This window comes from Aspergillus undulatus (genome assembly GCF_047715775.1).
Source record: "Aspergillus undulatus strain CBS 261.88 unplaced genomic scaffold BDV17scaffold_23, whole genome shotgun sequence".
Taxonomy (NCBI): domain Eukaryota; kingdom Fungi; phylum Ascomycota; class Eurotiomycetes; order Eurotiales; family Aspergillaceae; genus Aspergillus; species Aspergillus undulatus.
Genome location: NW_027396627.1, coordinates 164,983 through 180,032, shown reverse-complemented (window position 1 = coordinate 180,032; position 15,050 = coordinate 164,983). Strand labels below are relative to the sequence as shown.

General features: G+C 51.2%; 6 protein-coding genes across 6 annotated transcripts; 2 read left to right on the top strand and 4 right to left on the bottom strand.

The window, feature by feature from the left end:
- Nucleotides 1–436: 436 nt before the first annotated feature.
- Nucleotides 437–1,915, bottom strand: BDV17DRAFT_291199 (nucleotide-diphospho-sugar transferase; the record flags this gene model as incomplete). Its single annotated transcript, XM_073762080.1, has 3 exons — nt 437–448; nt 507–716; nt 767–1,915. The coding sequence occupies 3 exons, from the start codon at nt 1,913–1,915 to the stop codon at nt 437–439; spliced, it is 1,371 nt and encodes a 456-aa protein (XP_073615707.1).
- A 576-nt stretch (nt 1,916–2,491) lies between these two features.
- On the bottom strand, nt 2,492–3,038 carry BDV17DRAFT_291198 (uncharacterized protein; the record flags this gene model as incomplete). The annotated part of the gene is made up of 2 exons (XM_073762079.1): nt 2,492–2,508; nt 2,564–3,038. The coding sequence occupies 2 exons, from the start codon at nt 3,036–3,038 to the stop codon at nt 2,492–2,494; spliced, it is 492 nt and encodes a 163-aa protein (XP_073615706.1).
- A 110-nt stretch (nt 3,039–3,148) lies between these two features.
- BDV17DRAFT_291197 (sulfotransferase family protein) lies at nt 3,149–3,895 on the top strand (the record flags this gene model as incomplete). Its single annotated transcript, XM_073762078.1, has 1 exon — nt 3,149–3,895. The coding sequence occupies one exon, from the start codon at nt 3,149–3,151 to the stop codon at nt 3,893–3,895; it is 747 nt and encodes a 248-aa protein (XP_073615705.1).
- Nucleotides 3,896–4,371: 476 nt separating this feature from the next.
- On the top strand, nt 4,372–5,618 carry BDV17DRAFT_281698 (NmrA/HSCARG family protein; the record flags this gene model as incomplete). Its single annotated transcript, XM_073760071.1, has 4 exons — nt 4,372–4,632; nt 4,709–4,862; nt 4,943–5,281; nt 5,350–5,618. The coding sequence occupies 4 exons, from the start codon at nt 4,372–4,374 to the stop codon at nt 5,616–5,618; spliced, it is 1,023 nt and encodes a 340-aa protein (XP_073615704.1).
- A 66-nt stretch (nt 5,619–5,684) lies between these two features.
- BDV17DRAFT_281697 (phytanoyl-CoA dioxygenase family protein) lies at nt 5,685–6,610 on the bottom strand (the record flags this gene model as incomplete). Its single annotated transcript, XM_073760070.1, has 2 exons — nt 5,685–5,834; nt 5,900–6,610. The coding sequence occupies 2 exons, from the start codon at nt 6,608–6,610 to the stop codon at nt 5,685–5,687; spliced, it is 861 nt and encodes a 286-aa protein (XP_073615703.1).
- Nucleotides 6,611–11,505: 4,895 nt separating this feature from the next.
- Nucleotides 11,506–14,278, bottom strand: BDV17DRAFT_291193 (M1 family metallopeptidase; the record flags this gene model as incomplete). The annotated part of the gene is made up of 3 exons (XM_073762077.1): nt 11,506–11,637; nt 11,695–14,065; nt 14,130–14,278. 3 exons carry the CDS (start codon nt 14,276–14,278, stop codon nt 11,506–11,508), a joined length of 2,652 nt encoding a protein of 883 aa, XP_073615702.1.
- Between the last annotated feature and the right edge of the window lie 772 nt (nt 14,279–15,050).

Sequence of the window (15,050 nt, the reverse complement as noted above, 5' to 3'; positions counted from 1 at the left end):
GTCATGCCAATAAAAACCCAGTACAACCGCAATCTGCAACACATCAACCCACGGGATAGGATTTCCTGCGGCATTCGAAGTCGACGCCCAAGTTTTTTTCGGGCGCAGTTCACCGCGTTCCCCTTTCTCGAGTAGATCTTTTCGTTCCGGCACAGTCGGTGGCCAAAGCATATATCGCACCGGGATAGACATGGCCTGAACGCATTCAATGAGTATGACCAGCGCGGGTGTGTAGACGGAGGTATGAATATGCAGCACCCCCCCCCGCCGACTTTGGCGTCATGAATCCATGAAATGGGCTGGGCTAGGAATATGATGACGGAGAAAATAGAAGTCACCAGATAGAGGATGTAGAATAGTATTGATGGCGTGCGAAGCCGGGCCATTGTCGGGTTTCGAAAATGCGAAGAACGTTCGTTAGCGGTGGAGAAACAGCTTAATTTGTCGGCTAGAAGACTGGCAAGGTACGTTGCCCGTAGCATGCTGACGTTGCTTTCAGGACCAACTTTGATAAGATCCGTCGGGCGCAGAGTGAAGATGAGAATGGGCGTCATGAGCAGCGGAAACAGCGTGTCAAGGAGACCTTTATACAGCCTCAACGAGCCAATCATTGCGGTTGCTCGTCGAGCGAGGGTTCGTTGTCGGCCGGGGTCCAGCGGCGGGAGGAAGAAATTGAATCTTCGCGCCATAATGAGATCGCCTTCGGTCTGGATAACCTGTATTGAGTAACAGATCAAGCTGGATGGACACCTATTGCTTGACTCACCCACCGCAGTCGCTGGCTCACAAGTGCATCGAGTGAGTCTGGCGTCAGATCATGTTGACAAATGTCCCAGCAGAAAGCGATTTTCCATCCTTGGCCGGCGAGCAAATGGCCGCAGTACAGGTCTTCGGCACTGGGAACTTGCGGCCAACCTGAGATGCTGTCTAAGGCCGAGCGCCTCATGACGTATCCTGACCCGTACAGATTGGTGACGCCCATAGTATCCCGCATATGCTCGATGGATATGTCCCAGGGGGTCGCGATGTCTTGACCAAGAACGTCATCCTCAGGGAGATTGTAGTGGCGCTGGATGGTATATCTGGTTAACAACGCCGCTCCATCTGCGTAGAATTTGGCCAATGGAAGAAATGTAAGACGACTTACAAGACCAGGAACAACAGCAGCTAGCTTTCCATCCAGCAAGAGATGAGGAACCATTCGGCGCAGCCAGTCCGGCTCCGGAATTGCATCGACATCCAGTGCCGCGATGTACTCAGAACAAACGCCTGTCTTTCTGCTTTCCTCAAGGCCGAACCGAAGGTTCCCAGCTTTAAAGGAGCGCGGTTTTCCCGAGACCTTGGTGCGGGATAGGTACTGAACATCTCGAGCGGAACGAGTCCTCTGTACATTGTAAGTCCGGATTGCATCTTTCAAGTCCGGATTGCGCGCATCATCCAGCACAAACACCCTGTAGCGATCAAAGGGATAGTCCTGGCTAGCTGCCGCATAAACAGTATCCAGAATCAAATCCAAGCTTTCACCGCAGCAGATCACAAACACATCGACTGTTGGGCTCTCACTCCCAACAAGTCTGTATCTGGGTTGTTGCCAGGATTTGCTAACGCGGATTAAAAGGTAAAGCGCCATGTCAACCTGGAACAGCACCGGTCCGAATCTGGCGCAGATATCAATCAGGAACATGAGCCAGGCGGCCCGGACCGGTGACGGCGAGGATAGAGTAGCCAGCAGTCTGTATCGCTGCACTAGGTAGGCTCCGGAGAGAAGCCGTCTCAATAGCAGGAAAAGGGCGGCGATTGGAGAATCGAGCGGCAGCGGACTGGGACGTTTGACTTCTTTTTCGATGAGGTACGGGCTTCCTGGTAATGGAACCGCATCCCACCGGGGAACATGACGCGAAGTTTTTGATGGCATTGTGAGAGACACCCGGGAGCTCGGTTCGTGGGTAGATGTAAAATGGTGAGAATGAAGGAGATCCTTGAGATCCGGAAAACCAAAATTACCAGGGACTGTGGTATTCTAGGAACCCTTGAGAATTGTGGACACTTTCTGAATTCAGGGCATGCATGCATGGGATAAGCAAACCACAGACCAAAAGATAACATTAAGCTACCTGGCAAAAAAGAAAAGAAAGGAAAAGTAACTACGTTATCGCGTGCTATAGAATGTCTAACAAAACCGCCTAGGAGTTCCATGTCAAGTATTGCCCCTATTCAGGGGCTGAGCATTTGTACAACTCTATACAGAACCATCTTCCTCCTCTTCCCGGATGACGGAGTTTAGTGAGAGGAATAATTCCGTATCCTCGCTACTAAGTAAGGGTTCCTTTTCCAACCCTAGCCCTCTCCAATCATGGCCCGGCACGCCCATATACCAATAAATAAAACTATACCAATCAACGCCGGGTGCGAACCCTCGTTGCGAGAACAAATCAGCCGTGTAAACCAAGTCTTTGAACTCGAAGTGAAGATAGGATAGCTGATATTCCTCTCACCCAACAAAGTATCCTGCTTGCAGTTAGAGTCTGGATGTCTCTCGTGCTAGGATGGAGTAGGAGTTTACCTCGAGCTAAATCGCGCTCCATGAGAATCAGCTGCACCCTCGATAACCGAGCCATGGCGGCCGTATTGCCAAAGTACAGATTTGCTACTATGGAATGGATATTATCCATGTAAGCATCGAGCTTCATCCCGTCTTCGAGCACCCGCGGCCAATACGCGGTTCCGAGGGGCCGAAGCGGACGCATGGCCGAGAGAACCAAAAGTAGGTTCCTGCAGGTTCTGGTCATCAATTGGAGTGCTTGAATGTACTCGTCTGGGTCGCGATGAAAGGGGTCTCCGCCCATGCTCCGGATAAGGAGTTCGGATTGAGGCGGCGCGAAGAATGCAGAGATGATTGTGGTTGTATAAGGTGGTGAGCATGATGCCAATCTGAAGTCCAGGATGGGAATGTAGCTGTCAACAGCTGCGGCAGCGGCTTTGATGTCCAGAGTGCTATTGCGGCGCTTGAGCTGAAGCTCCGGGGGTATGGAGGGCATGCTGAGCGACCGAGTGTCTGACTTGGAGTGGTGATCAACGACGGCTCTAAACACTGATTGATATAAATAGTTAGATCATTATTTCGTTTCTCCGTTTTCTCACAAACGCCATGGGGTCTCCAGTTCACCATCAGCAGCAAACAAGGATCGTTGGTGCTGGTCTTCCGCGCACAGGAACAACATCTCTCGCCGCAGCCCTGGAGATCCTCGGATTTGGGCCTGTCTTGCACGGCGCGGAGGGTGAGTGGCAGCGATCCCTGGCCTCGATGCCGCATGCAACTCACATTGAAATTACATTCCCTCCAGGTCAAGACCGACAAGAATACACAAAACTCCTGCATGCAAAGGTTACCAACCCTGGTGCATCTGGTAACGAACTCTGCCAAATCACCGGCATATCCCTTTCGGACCTGACGGCCCGCTATACTTCGACCCTCGACGTGCCCACATCCGAATTCAGCGCAGAACTCAGCTCCCTTTATCCCGAAAGCCTGGTCATCCTCACAGTCCGAGACTCCGACTCTGCATGGTGGAAATCGTGGGACGGGACTTGGGGCGCTTATAACAGCGACTCCATCAAGGGCACCCTCCTCCGTATTTTGATCTGGCCTGTTTGGGAAGTCCGGGATTCCATTCGCATGGTCTCGGTTACCGTGGCTGGCTGGCGGCAGCGGCATGGTTGTTACGGACCGGCTGTGCACGGACGGTATAACGCAGAGGTTATTGACCGGATCCCTGCGGGCCGGCTGCTCGTGTACAATGTGAAGCAGAGCTGGGGTCCGCTTTGTCGATTTTTGGGAGTTGGGGTCCTGGAGGTGCCCTTTCCGCATGTGCGAGCGTCTCCTTTTGCATATTGAGTTATGTTCGGGGACAGACGCTGACGATCAGTCTACAGGAATGACACAGAACAAGCCAAAGAACTTGTCTCGGGTGCTCAAGATTCAGGCTGTTGTTAATTGGATGATAGGGTTGGCCATGGTGAGCGGTGGGCTTTGCGTCGCTGCATATTTGCGCGGGACATTTTAGGAACAGGGATGAATGCGCTGTGTTCTGATGTAAATGGCAGTCCTACGTGAAATGGAATATTGAATGCTGTGCAACAAGGGGTACATGAGTACACAAGCTCTGAGGACCAGGAAATCTCAGCTACACTGAATAATCCCTTTGTTCTTTCTAGCCGCTGTGGAACACACACAGGTTACGATACAGTGGGAATTCACCGAAACCCCCTCAGATAATAACCACCCCTGATGTTGGCTAACAAATTGATGGGTAGTAATAACGCGCGACAAATTTCTGTATCTTTCTTAGAGGCTACATAGCACCATCCAAAATGACTCCCCAGACTCGAACCATCTCCGTATTCGGTGCCACAGGACTTCAAGGAGGCTCGGTGGTCCGTTCCTTGCTGAAGGACAAGATCTCGAATTTCAAGGTCCGGGCCATAACCAGAAACCCATCATCAGAGAAGAGCCTATCGCTGGGGAAGCTCGGCGCTGAAATAGCTAGAGCAGATGGCTGGAATCAAGACGAAGTCCAGGAAGCTGTTTCGGGATCATGGGCTGTCTTCGTAAATACCAACTCTGATGATCCGGTATGTACATATGTCTCAAGCTCCATGTGGAAAGCAAAGCACGGATTTGAGCTAATATGTGATTGGAATACTCTAGATATTCCTGAATCCCGAAGGCCCGACAGAATTTGACCTGGGCAAGTCCATCATCGACGGGATCCGCGGCGCCGGTGTGAAAAACCTCGTCTTGAGCTCGATGAGAGCCGCCGGGGAAGCAACGGAAGGGAAGTTGTTCATTAAGACTATGGATAGTATGTATGGTCGTGTTCTGTGAGCGGTACATACATGCAACGACGTCAACCGATGCTGATTGATGTCCTTCGGCGTATAGTGAAGGCACACATTGAAAAATACGCCAAAGAGACAGGAAGCTTCGACACCGTTTGCTCCGTCCACGCTGGGTGGTATTACGAGTTGTTTCTCTCCGAGTGGATGGCGCAGCTTCACCGCGGGTTTCCGTATTATCCTGATGCCGAGGGATTTCTGAGCTTGCATCTGCCGCGGTGGGGGGGTCAAAAGGACGAAGTTGTTCCCTTCCTAGCTGTGGGGGATGATTTCGGGGATCTGGTTCATGGAATCCTGCTTGATCCGAGGGCGTACAATGGGAAGCAGATACAGGGCGTCAGTGAGATTTGCTCATTGCCGCGGTTTGTCGAGATATTTTCTGATGGTACGTTACCTGTCCGAAATTTGGGGCATCTATGCAGCCTGATACTAACTAGCTCTGTGAGCGATTAGTTACAGGTAGAAGGGCACGGTATATCCCGCTAGCCTCGTGGAAATCGCTGGGGGAGGGCATTGCGGAGATGGAAGATGTCCGGTTACTCTTTGCGTACGGCGAGATTACAGGGGGCTGTTACTTTGGAGGTGAGCCTTCGTCGACTGCTGCAGCGGCCTCCTTGAAGAGACTGGCAGAGACTGCTCAAGGGAAAGATGAAGTTAGATCGCAGTTGACCTCGCTTGCTTCTTTCTTCAGGGCACATTTCACAGAAAGGAAGCAGCAATGAGGATATGCCTGGGTGCACAATCATCTGTATTTTCATTATTCAAGGGCTTAATATCGAGACATTCGTTCAGCTGCTAAGGCTGAGTGCATCCCTGGGATCTTTCAAATCAACCCATCCATGAAACGGCTCACTGGCGGCAAACCCGAGTCGCTGCAAGACATCGGGGGAGTAATGGGATAATTGCTCTTTGCCAAGTGTAAGATACTGATTTTCCTCCTGCCAAGCAAGGCAATGGTAGATTAGCACAATGGCATGGCAAAGGAGGAAGACAGCCTGCCTACCTGTCTCAAATACCCCTTTGTGTAGAACGTCGAGTAAACCACACGATCCTCATCAGACCTATTCGCCGAGCCCGCATGAAAGCAAGAAGCCAGCATGATAAACGCATCGCCAGGCTGCAGCTCTGCGTAAACAGTAAGATTCTCATCCGGTCGCCGCGACGTATCCCATAGACGTGAACCCGGTATGATTCGTGTTGCACCGTTCTGCTCCGTTCTCTTGGTGGCCCCAACGAAGATTCCCACCGCTGCATCACGACCAGGTTTATACTCCTCTGAGGATATGGCGGGAAGAGTATGGTGCAGACCCATATCATCACGATGGAGCTTCTGCGGTTCGTTCCCGGGCCCGTTGGAGATGGCAATGGCAGCGTTGATTTGGGGGCGTGAGGTAAACGTTACCTCTCCGTTACCATACCAGCAAGTATATGTAGAGGTGAGGAGATGATCGCAGATTTCCAGGAAGAGCGGGTTGCACGCGATTTGGTTGATGAAGGTTGTGGACTTAGTGGCGATGCCGGATATGACACGGCTTTTGCTTGTGAAAACATCGCCTTTACAGAAGTCAGGGTAATGGGGCGCTAGTTCGTTGGAGATCTGAGACAGCATATCTGCTTCGATGAGATTGCGCAGACTGACGCCCCCATTTTGGGCGAGGGAGTCAAAGACTTCCTTCAGCTGGGCGGATTTGACGTCGAGGGCTTGAAGGGGCATTATTAAGGACGGGTTGAAGTATGAGAGCGAGATTTCAAGATGGCTTCATTGCCCTGAAGACATGTAAGTAGTTATTCTACCTTCTCAGAGAACTAGCCCTAACATACGTAAAACTATGCGAAACCTATCCGAAACCATTCCTCCAATCGCAACAGCTTGGTTTTTCCACCCTCCTTTCCCTGTGCAGCTGCTGCCAGCTGTTTGAGCTTCAGAGCAGTGTCTGTCTCCGTAGGCACATCACCGAAATATCGCCCCCCTGTTGCCTGCGTAAACGCAAACAGCAGTCGATGATCATCCATTTCCGGGATCCCCCGCCCAAAGTCCTCCCAGGACTCCAGTAGAACGTATCGTGATTTCTGTCCGGTAGCTGAAGAACTCGTCAGCCCGAATAACAACGGAAAAAAGGAAGGAAAAGAGGGTTGAGGAAAAAAAGGCAAGAAAAAGAAAGCAAGTCTTCTTCTGCAGACTGAGCACAGTTACACACCGCTACCTAGGCGGTCTAATGCTCCTCTGGCCCCTATTTATCGCAGGAATGATCGAAAAGCCGCACCCACCCCCAGCGGAAATGGGTGGTTCGGTGCCTGGAGGTTATTGGGAATACGTGGGGGTTGGTGCAGGCGCTCGCTGTTATGGATGTTCTGGTTGTGGACCCGGGCATGTTTTATTCGGGTGAGAGGTATGGGGAGGCGGCTGATGCTGGTGATGCTGGTGATGCTGGTGATAGTTCTTGGGAAGGGAATTGTCGCTCAGGGGGCTCGGCAGGCAAGCTTTCGTTTTCGGTGTTTCATTTACCCTACTGTCATCTTGGGACTTTGAAGGAATATCGGGAGTTGAGGGCATCATCCCTTTGGGCCAAGGCCAGGAAACGCAGAACTTATATGTTGGTTGAGAGAACGTACGTACCGGTGATAAAACCCGCTCAACTTTGGTATAGTTCGCCTGACGGTACGTTGAATAGCTAGAAGCTTGAACACCAGGCGCGGCCCCTAGGATATTACTATATACAGGCTAGCCCTTCTTGTATGGGAGACTTGATCTCCTGCCGCGCAGTCCCTGAGTTGTTGGAAATTAGCTCTCTCAGGCTGCTTCCTTCGCTGTCTCAAAAAAAAAATACAGGGTGAGTGACATAAACTTGGGATCCATAAACATTCTTGCTGGTATCTACGAGAGAGTGGAGTGCAGTGAAAAGCATGCATGCCTGTTAAGCATCCAGCCAATTGTTTGCGAGACTGGGGTCCCTCACCAGCTATATACAAAGTGCAGAATCAAGTCGCCCCCATACGACCGATCCTTAGACCAATAGCCAAACTTCCGAAAAGTAAGCTTAATCAATTGAATACCCTCGCCGGAGAAAGGACAAGGACCGTCCTGCTGCGCAACGCTAGTCTTCTTCGCCCTCAGCAAACACTGGCAGATCAGGCCCTTCGAGGAATCCAGAAACAGGGAAACCCCAACTGTAGAGTCAGCAGGGACGGCGGTATATTCCAACCCCGTAGAAAGCATATGCTTGTTAACTCGAACACACTCATGCTGATCGTAGCCATAGTACCTAGCGTGACTGATATACTGACTGAAAACGGACTCGTCTAACTGCACTGAGTTCAGACCGGCTGTGCTTGTTCCCTCGAAATACCAGATATACGGCAAAGAGAAGGGATGAATCAACTCACAGACTGTCAAGACCGTTGTTTTAACAGGGCGCTTAGCTCTATTCTTAGCGGATTGTTCCTGCCCCAACTCTTGACGCTTGTTCGGGGCGCTATCTACGTGCTGCGGCAACCGAGCCGATAAAGCGGGCCATGGCTGCGGCGGCCTTTCGAGATGAATTAGGGCAAATGACTGAGACCAATGAAGGCCATAATCAGACTCTAGCTTTCAACAAAGGCTCACAACTAGACAAAGCCCTTTTTCCATCAATGGCGACCACAATACCATCAAAGCGACCCAAGCAAAGAAGGCACATGCCTTTCTATTTGAACCCTTCACAAGCCATGTGCAACGATGGCTCTCTCCTCTTCTCCAACTCCGTCCATGTCCTAACCAGGGTATTTGATTCCTGCTCAACAAATTAAACAACATGGACATCCCCGATACCCCGACGACCCGCTCCTCGACGAGCTCTTTTTCGATGACATCTACCTCAATCCCCACTAACCCTATACCTCTCGCCCGTGCAAAGGATCTACGACAGATCCCCACCCCGACACTGGGTGCTAATCTTCGCGCCTCTCGGCAACAAAAGCTGCACATTTTACCACATCATCCGAAACCAGATCTCGTCGGTTAATATATCATCTCACCTCGCTTTCCTGGTATTTACCCGTCTAGGTTATCTCCGCAAGTTACAAGTTAACCCCCCCCCCCCCCCGGGGGCTCCCCTTCCCCCTCTTCCCTCTCCCTCACCCCTCTCCAACAGCATCTCCTCCATCAAATCCTCGATCCCCTGCTCAGTCGTCCCATCCAAATCCATTGCCTGTATCAACCCATCCAACCCATCCGCACTAAGCGGCTCAACAAACCGATGATACTCCCTACAAACGCCCTCAAGCACATGGCCCCCCTCCTCGATCATCTCCAAGAAAGTCCACGTCCAAGGCTGCGTCTCATTAGCTACATGCGTCAAAGCGGCCTCCGCAATCTGCATGATCTCTTTCATGAACGGATTTCGTGATCGAGGCTATCCTGTTTAACGCCACGCGGCCATTCGAGACGGGGATCGTCGAGCGGAGGGAAACATTCCTTACCACGGGACCACGTCGGTAGCGGTGCCTGTTCTCGGTTCCGCCGAAGCAAGAGCCGGGCCCGGGAAGCCCTTCTCAACCCCCCCCCCCCCCCTTCTGCCCTACCGCGGGCTCTGATATCGATGCTGTTGTTGTTTAAGTCAATACTCATTCAAGCTCGATTGGAGCCACTCAAAAACGTTCTACTACCGTTTATTAGAAGAAGTTTCTATACTTACCCAGTCTTTCAAAGCATATATGATCAAGCTAATGCACATATACTCTCACCCCTGTTTGTTGAACAACTAATTAGATGGCCCAGGGTTAGGGCTTCGTAAACATTAGAGCGATATTTTTATCAAACTAGTCACTTGCTATATTCATCTTCTATGGTATGGTATGAAGCTTTGAATGACCTGAAGCTTCTCCCACCTCAACCACCAACATTCCCAACGTCACATACCTATCGATTTACCATCGCCCTCGTGTCCTCCGCGATAACATTCATCCATAATGTCAAATAAGGAATTCTTCTCCAGTCCGGTATCATCACCCTGGGCTTATGTACTGCAATGTCAATCCCCGAATGTCCTGCTGACCAAGGCTAATGGCCCCTTAACAGTAACTGACACTAAACAGTACCATGAGTTGATCAAGTGCAACATCATGCAGCTGTTCCTTATATATATGCGAACTCACACGTTCTATACCACTAAGAACACTAGATGAAAGCCCGGGCCTCCATCACATCAGCCATGAAATCCAACACCGGGCTTTCTTTTCTCTCATTGGGCTGCCAGTAACCATTCTCCTTATTTAGGCGCCAAATTACACCATCATAATCCAGTGGCGCAGCTTTTGCAATACAGAACTCGAAGAACATATATAAATGAGACCAAGCTTTGTTTATCGCAGCATTACCAGTATTTATGTATACGTCTCTCTCGGTTCTCGCCTTACGCCCTCTGCTACGGGCAGCTAGGCTATATTCTGGATCAATAATCGGTCCCCTAAGCCCTAAATACCTACCACGAACCACCATGATAACCCGCCATGAAACTCGATCTCACCCCGCTCATCTTCACGGGTGCTATCTCCCCCCCAACCCCTCCTCACAACGGCCCTAATTAGCCACGCCCAATATTGATCCCGTTGGTCTCGAGATTGAAAAGCGGCAGGCAGACTGTAAGCTTCTTTCCCGCAAGGGAACATTCATTACCTTACCTGGTCCCATTTTTCCGTCACCTCCAATGATATATTAACTGCTCCTCGTATCCTGCGCATTTAGCACTAATTAACCGGCCAATTGACACCATACTACAATCAACCCAGGAGCGACAGTGCGCCATCATACCCTGCAACGAACGGAGAGCACCGTGATTCTGTAGTGCGTTCTTGCTTGGTACCTCTTTCAGGCGCGTTTTCTGTTCTGTTGCCATGGACGATAGAAGGAGATAAGAGGGCGGAGTATACTGATTAAGGTGTAAAGAACGGATTCTGCGGCGAGACAGAGAGTCGTAGCTCAGTTGTATTTTAAGTTATCTAAGGTTTGAACAAGAATTATCGTTGGGCGTTTCTTCCAGCCGCTGGTACTGGTGCTAGTGCTGGTGTTAGTGCTGGTGATGGTGATGGTGATGGTGCGTGTGCTATACCTAGGGTTAGGCTATATGTTATTTCATGTTAATAGTCATTAATTTTCTCACCCAGTACACTTCCAATGTCGAACGTCATCCTGAACTAAGGTATAGTGACCGGAATCTCTTCCTTACCTTTAACCTTGAGACAGCTGCGCCTTCCTTCATTGCTTTGACTCCATTTTATGATATAGAATGGAATAATTTGGGACGAGATGCCTAGATTGAAGGGGGTTTTCAAGCATGCTACTTCAGTATGCTATGCTGCGTTTTGGGGCTTTTTTTTTTTTTTTTTTTTTTTTTTTTTTTTTTTTTTTTTTTTTTTTTTTTTTTTTTTTTTTTTTTTTTTGGGTGCTTGAGAGCATTGCAGGCAGTTGAAGATGAGAGTAGAGCTTAGGGTTACTCGAGGTCAACTACGCCTTGACGCACGCCCGATCTATCAAGAATCTGTCTGGCCTTTGAGAAGTGGTGATTTCTTCCTATATATACCTCATTCGTCATGTAGAGGTTCAATTACTTTATGCTTATAATTATTGGCAGCTTATAGCTTGCCACCGTCCTTAAGGTAGCCCTTCGACTTCAACCAAGACCCAACATCCGCACGGTCGCGCTGTACCCATTTAACCTTTGCACGGATCGCGTCGAGACTCTGCTCGATGGCGCGGTCGAAGCCCTAAGAAGATCGTTAGTCAGACATTTCCCGTCATTATTCGGAAAAGACTAAGCTTACCTTAGTATCCTTGTTGACAAAGAAGCCCTCTACATCCTTGAGCTGCGCCTCCGTGCAGAAGCTGGCGGTACAGATCTGGAGGACGGTTCCGAGCATACCCAGACCAGGGGGCAGACGCTGGTAAAGGGTGTCCCAGTTCTCCTTAACCCACGCCCATCGGGCGTCAATACCGGCGGCGTGTGTGCGTAGTCCACCAAGGGGCATGTAGATATCCTGGTTCTTGACCTCGTCGCCGAGAGCGAGACCAAGAGTGCGCTTGATGAGCGCGGGGTCTTCGGCCGTACCAAGACAGCGAAGTGCAGTGGTCTTCTCGTCAGAGGTGGGGGCATTCTTGAAGCGGTCGTAAACAACGTTGTATTCCTTCTCACCACCGTTCTTCAGAACGATCGAGAAGACGCTGCCACGGATGTTGGGGTGGATGGCGCTGACATCGCCGGCAGCGAAGCGCTGGAACATGTCCTTGGCGGCCTTGACCACGACTTCGTCGCCAGCGTTACCAGCAGCGCTGAACAGCAGAGCCTTGAACTGTTGGAGAATGTGACCATCGCTATCAGAGAACTCCCAGCCGAGCTTGTGAGCCTTCTCGCTGACAAGGGCACGCTGGAAGGCTTCCAAGGCGTCCTTGGTCTGGGCGTCTTCGAAGATCCAGGCGGCGCGGAGAGCACCAACACGAGTCAAGATCTCGTTCCAAACAACGAACTCGGGTTCACTGTCGAATCCAGCCAGAAGCGACAGCAACCCGGAGGTGCTCTGGTACCCAGAGGCAGCCAAGGCACCGGCGTCAGCAATCATACCCGCGCGGTCCTCGACAGTGAGGAGACCCGCCTTTGCAGCTTCACCCAACTTCGTCAGGCGCTCAGGGGTGTATGATGTGCGGTAGATAGCGGAGTGATCAGCGTTAAGCTTGTAGAAGTCAAGATCAGGAACCTTGAACTCGCCCTCACGCTCCGACAGCAGAGTGTCTTCATCAACGCCCTGCTTCGTGCGCAGACCAAGCATAACAGGGAAGATAGTCTTGTCCTCCTCGGGGCGGACATCACCCGTGCGAAGGAAACGATTCTGCTTCACCTTGATTGATGAAGCGCTGGCGTTCTCCGAAACAGTGACCACGGGGAATCCAACATTCTTAGTCCAGATGTCCATGACCTCCTCCACGGGCTTGCCACTGGCATCAGCAAGGGCAGACCAAAGATCGCCCGTTTGCGTGTTGCCGTAGGCGTGCTTCTTGATGTAGTTACGGACACCCTGCAGGAAGACATCTTCACCCAGGTACTTCGAGATCATGCGCAGAACAGATGATCCCTTAGAGTAAGAGATGGCATCGAAAATCTGGTTAATCTCATCGGCACGCTTGACGGGAACCTCAATGGGGTGACTGCTGCGGAGAGAATCGAGCGAGAGCGCACTCTGCAGGTTGTCAATAACGTATGTCTGCCAGACCTTCCATTCGGGGTAGAAGCTGTTGCAAGAGTACCACGACATCCAAGTAGCGAAGCCCTCGTTGAGCCAGAGGCCATCCCAGAAGTCCATAGTAACCAGGTTTCCGAACCATTGGTGGGCGAGCTCGTGCTGGACGGTCTCAGCAATGCGCTCCTTTCGCGAGGCACTGCTGGTCTTCTCATCCAGGAGCACATCAACGATACGGTATGTAATCAGACCCCAGTTCTCCATAGCTCCGGCACTGAAATCAGGAACCGCAACCATATCCATTTTTGGCAGCGGGAACTCGTTATCAAAAGCCTTTTCGTAGAATGCAAGTGTCTTGGCGGCGAGGTCCAGAGAGAAACGACCATGCTCAATGTCCTGGTCCGGCGTAGCATACACCCGAATGGGGACACGGAAGTCTTTAGTCTCGATGTAGTTCAGGTGCCCAACAATGAAAGCAACCAAGTACGTCGACATCACTGGCGACTTGCTGAACGTGACAATCTTCTTCCCACCCTCAACCTCCTTCTCCGAGGCAACATCCATATTACCCAAGCAGGTCATGCTCTTATCCGCAATCAAGCTAACAGTAAACTCCGCCTTGAGCGCAGGTTCATCAAAGCAAGGGAACGCCCGTCGGGCATCGGTAGGCTCCATCTGCGTCGAAGCGATGTACTTCGTCTCGCCGTTGGCCGTCTTGTAGCTTGAGCGGTAGAAACCAGCCATGTTATCATTGAGTGTACCGGTGAAGGTGAGCTTAAGCTGAGCAGACGACCCAGCGGGAATGGTATCCGCAAACTTGATAGTAGCCTCTTGCTTGTCATTGTTGAGTGAGATCTCGGGCGACGAGCTGACTACTGAGCCTTTGGCGGAGACGGTAGCTGTGTGGATGTCGATTTCGGTGGAGTTGAGGGAGATGGAGGTTGTGTCTTCGACGACCTGTAAGCTATAAAATACAACGTCAGCTCGGTCCCGCCCTGTTCATTGCCGGATTGGTTTCGTGAACATACTCGATGACAACAGTACCGTCATATTTGAACGTCTCAAAGTTCGGCTCCAGCGTCAAGTCATAGTGAGTGGGCTTGACATTTGTCGGTAGAACCTCACGGCCAGGAACGCCAGTCGAGCCCGACACCTCGGAGCGTCGAGAACCACACATCCTGCGGTAGGAACAGTAGCGTTTTGGAGTCTGAGAGAGAGGCGAGCGTCGAGAGGTGGGAGGTCTGTGGGCGCGGGGAGTAGAGACAGAGTTGGGTCTGGAGATGGCGGAGCTAGAAGTGAAGGAAGAGCTGGAGGAAGAAGAGGAAGAAGGAGGGGCAGCAGACAGCAGACGAGCGGTGATGAGGGGAAGCTGCCTGCAACGGCCACTGCCACTGGGGGGGAGAGAAAGCGGTGGCCGAGGGCGTGCTGAGTTCAGCAGCTGCGGCAGCCGCGACGAGGACACGCGACGCATTCGACCAGTGATAACTGGTATTGACCGGGTGTTGAGAAGGAGGGAAGAAGTCTGGGTCTGGCGAGAATTAATTCCAATGGGCCAAGAACAATCAACATTGACAGCTGCAGGGAGAAAAAAAAAGGACAAGAGCTGGCCAAAACTGTTCCCCGGTCGGCAGAACAGAAAGCGGTTGTCTATTTGAAGAAGGCGGTACGCACCTCATCCCATCGGGCATTGCCACCCTTGATGCCCGGCGTCTCAGGCATCAACGACCTATATCGTTGGTGATCGCTGCCTCACCTCAATATAAACATCACTAGGAGTTCACATAGAAATATAACCTCCGTCTCATACTCTTTCAGAGTCCAACATACCCCGCACAATCTACCTGCTAACCTTCCGGCAATCGACCTCGTACAATCGAAAGCCGATCCTCCATAAAACGGAATCGGACTGCAGCCCATGACTCATAGAACAACAATTATGTTGCCTGAGG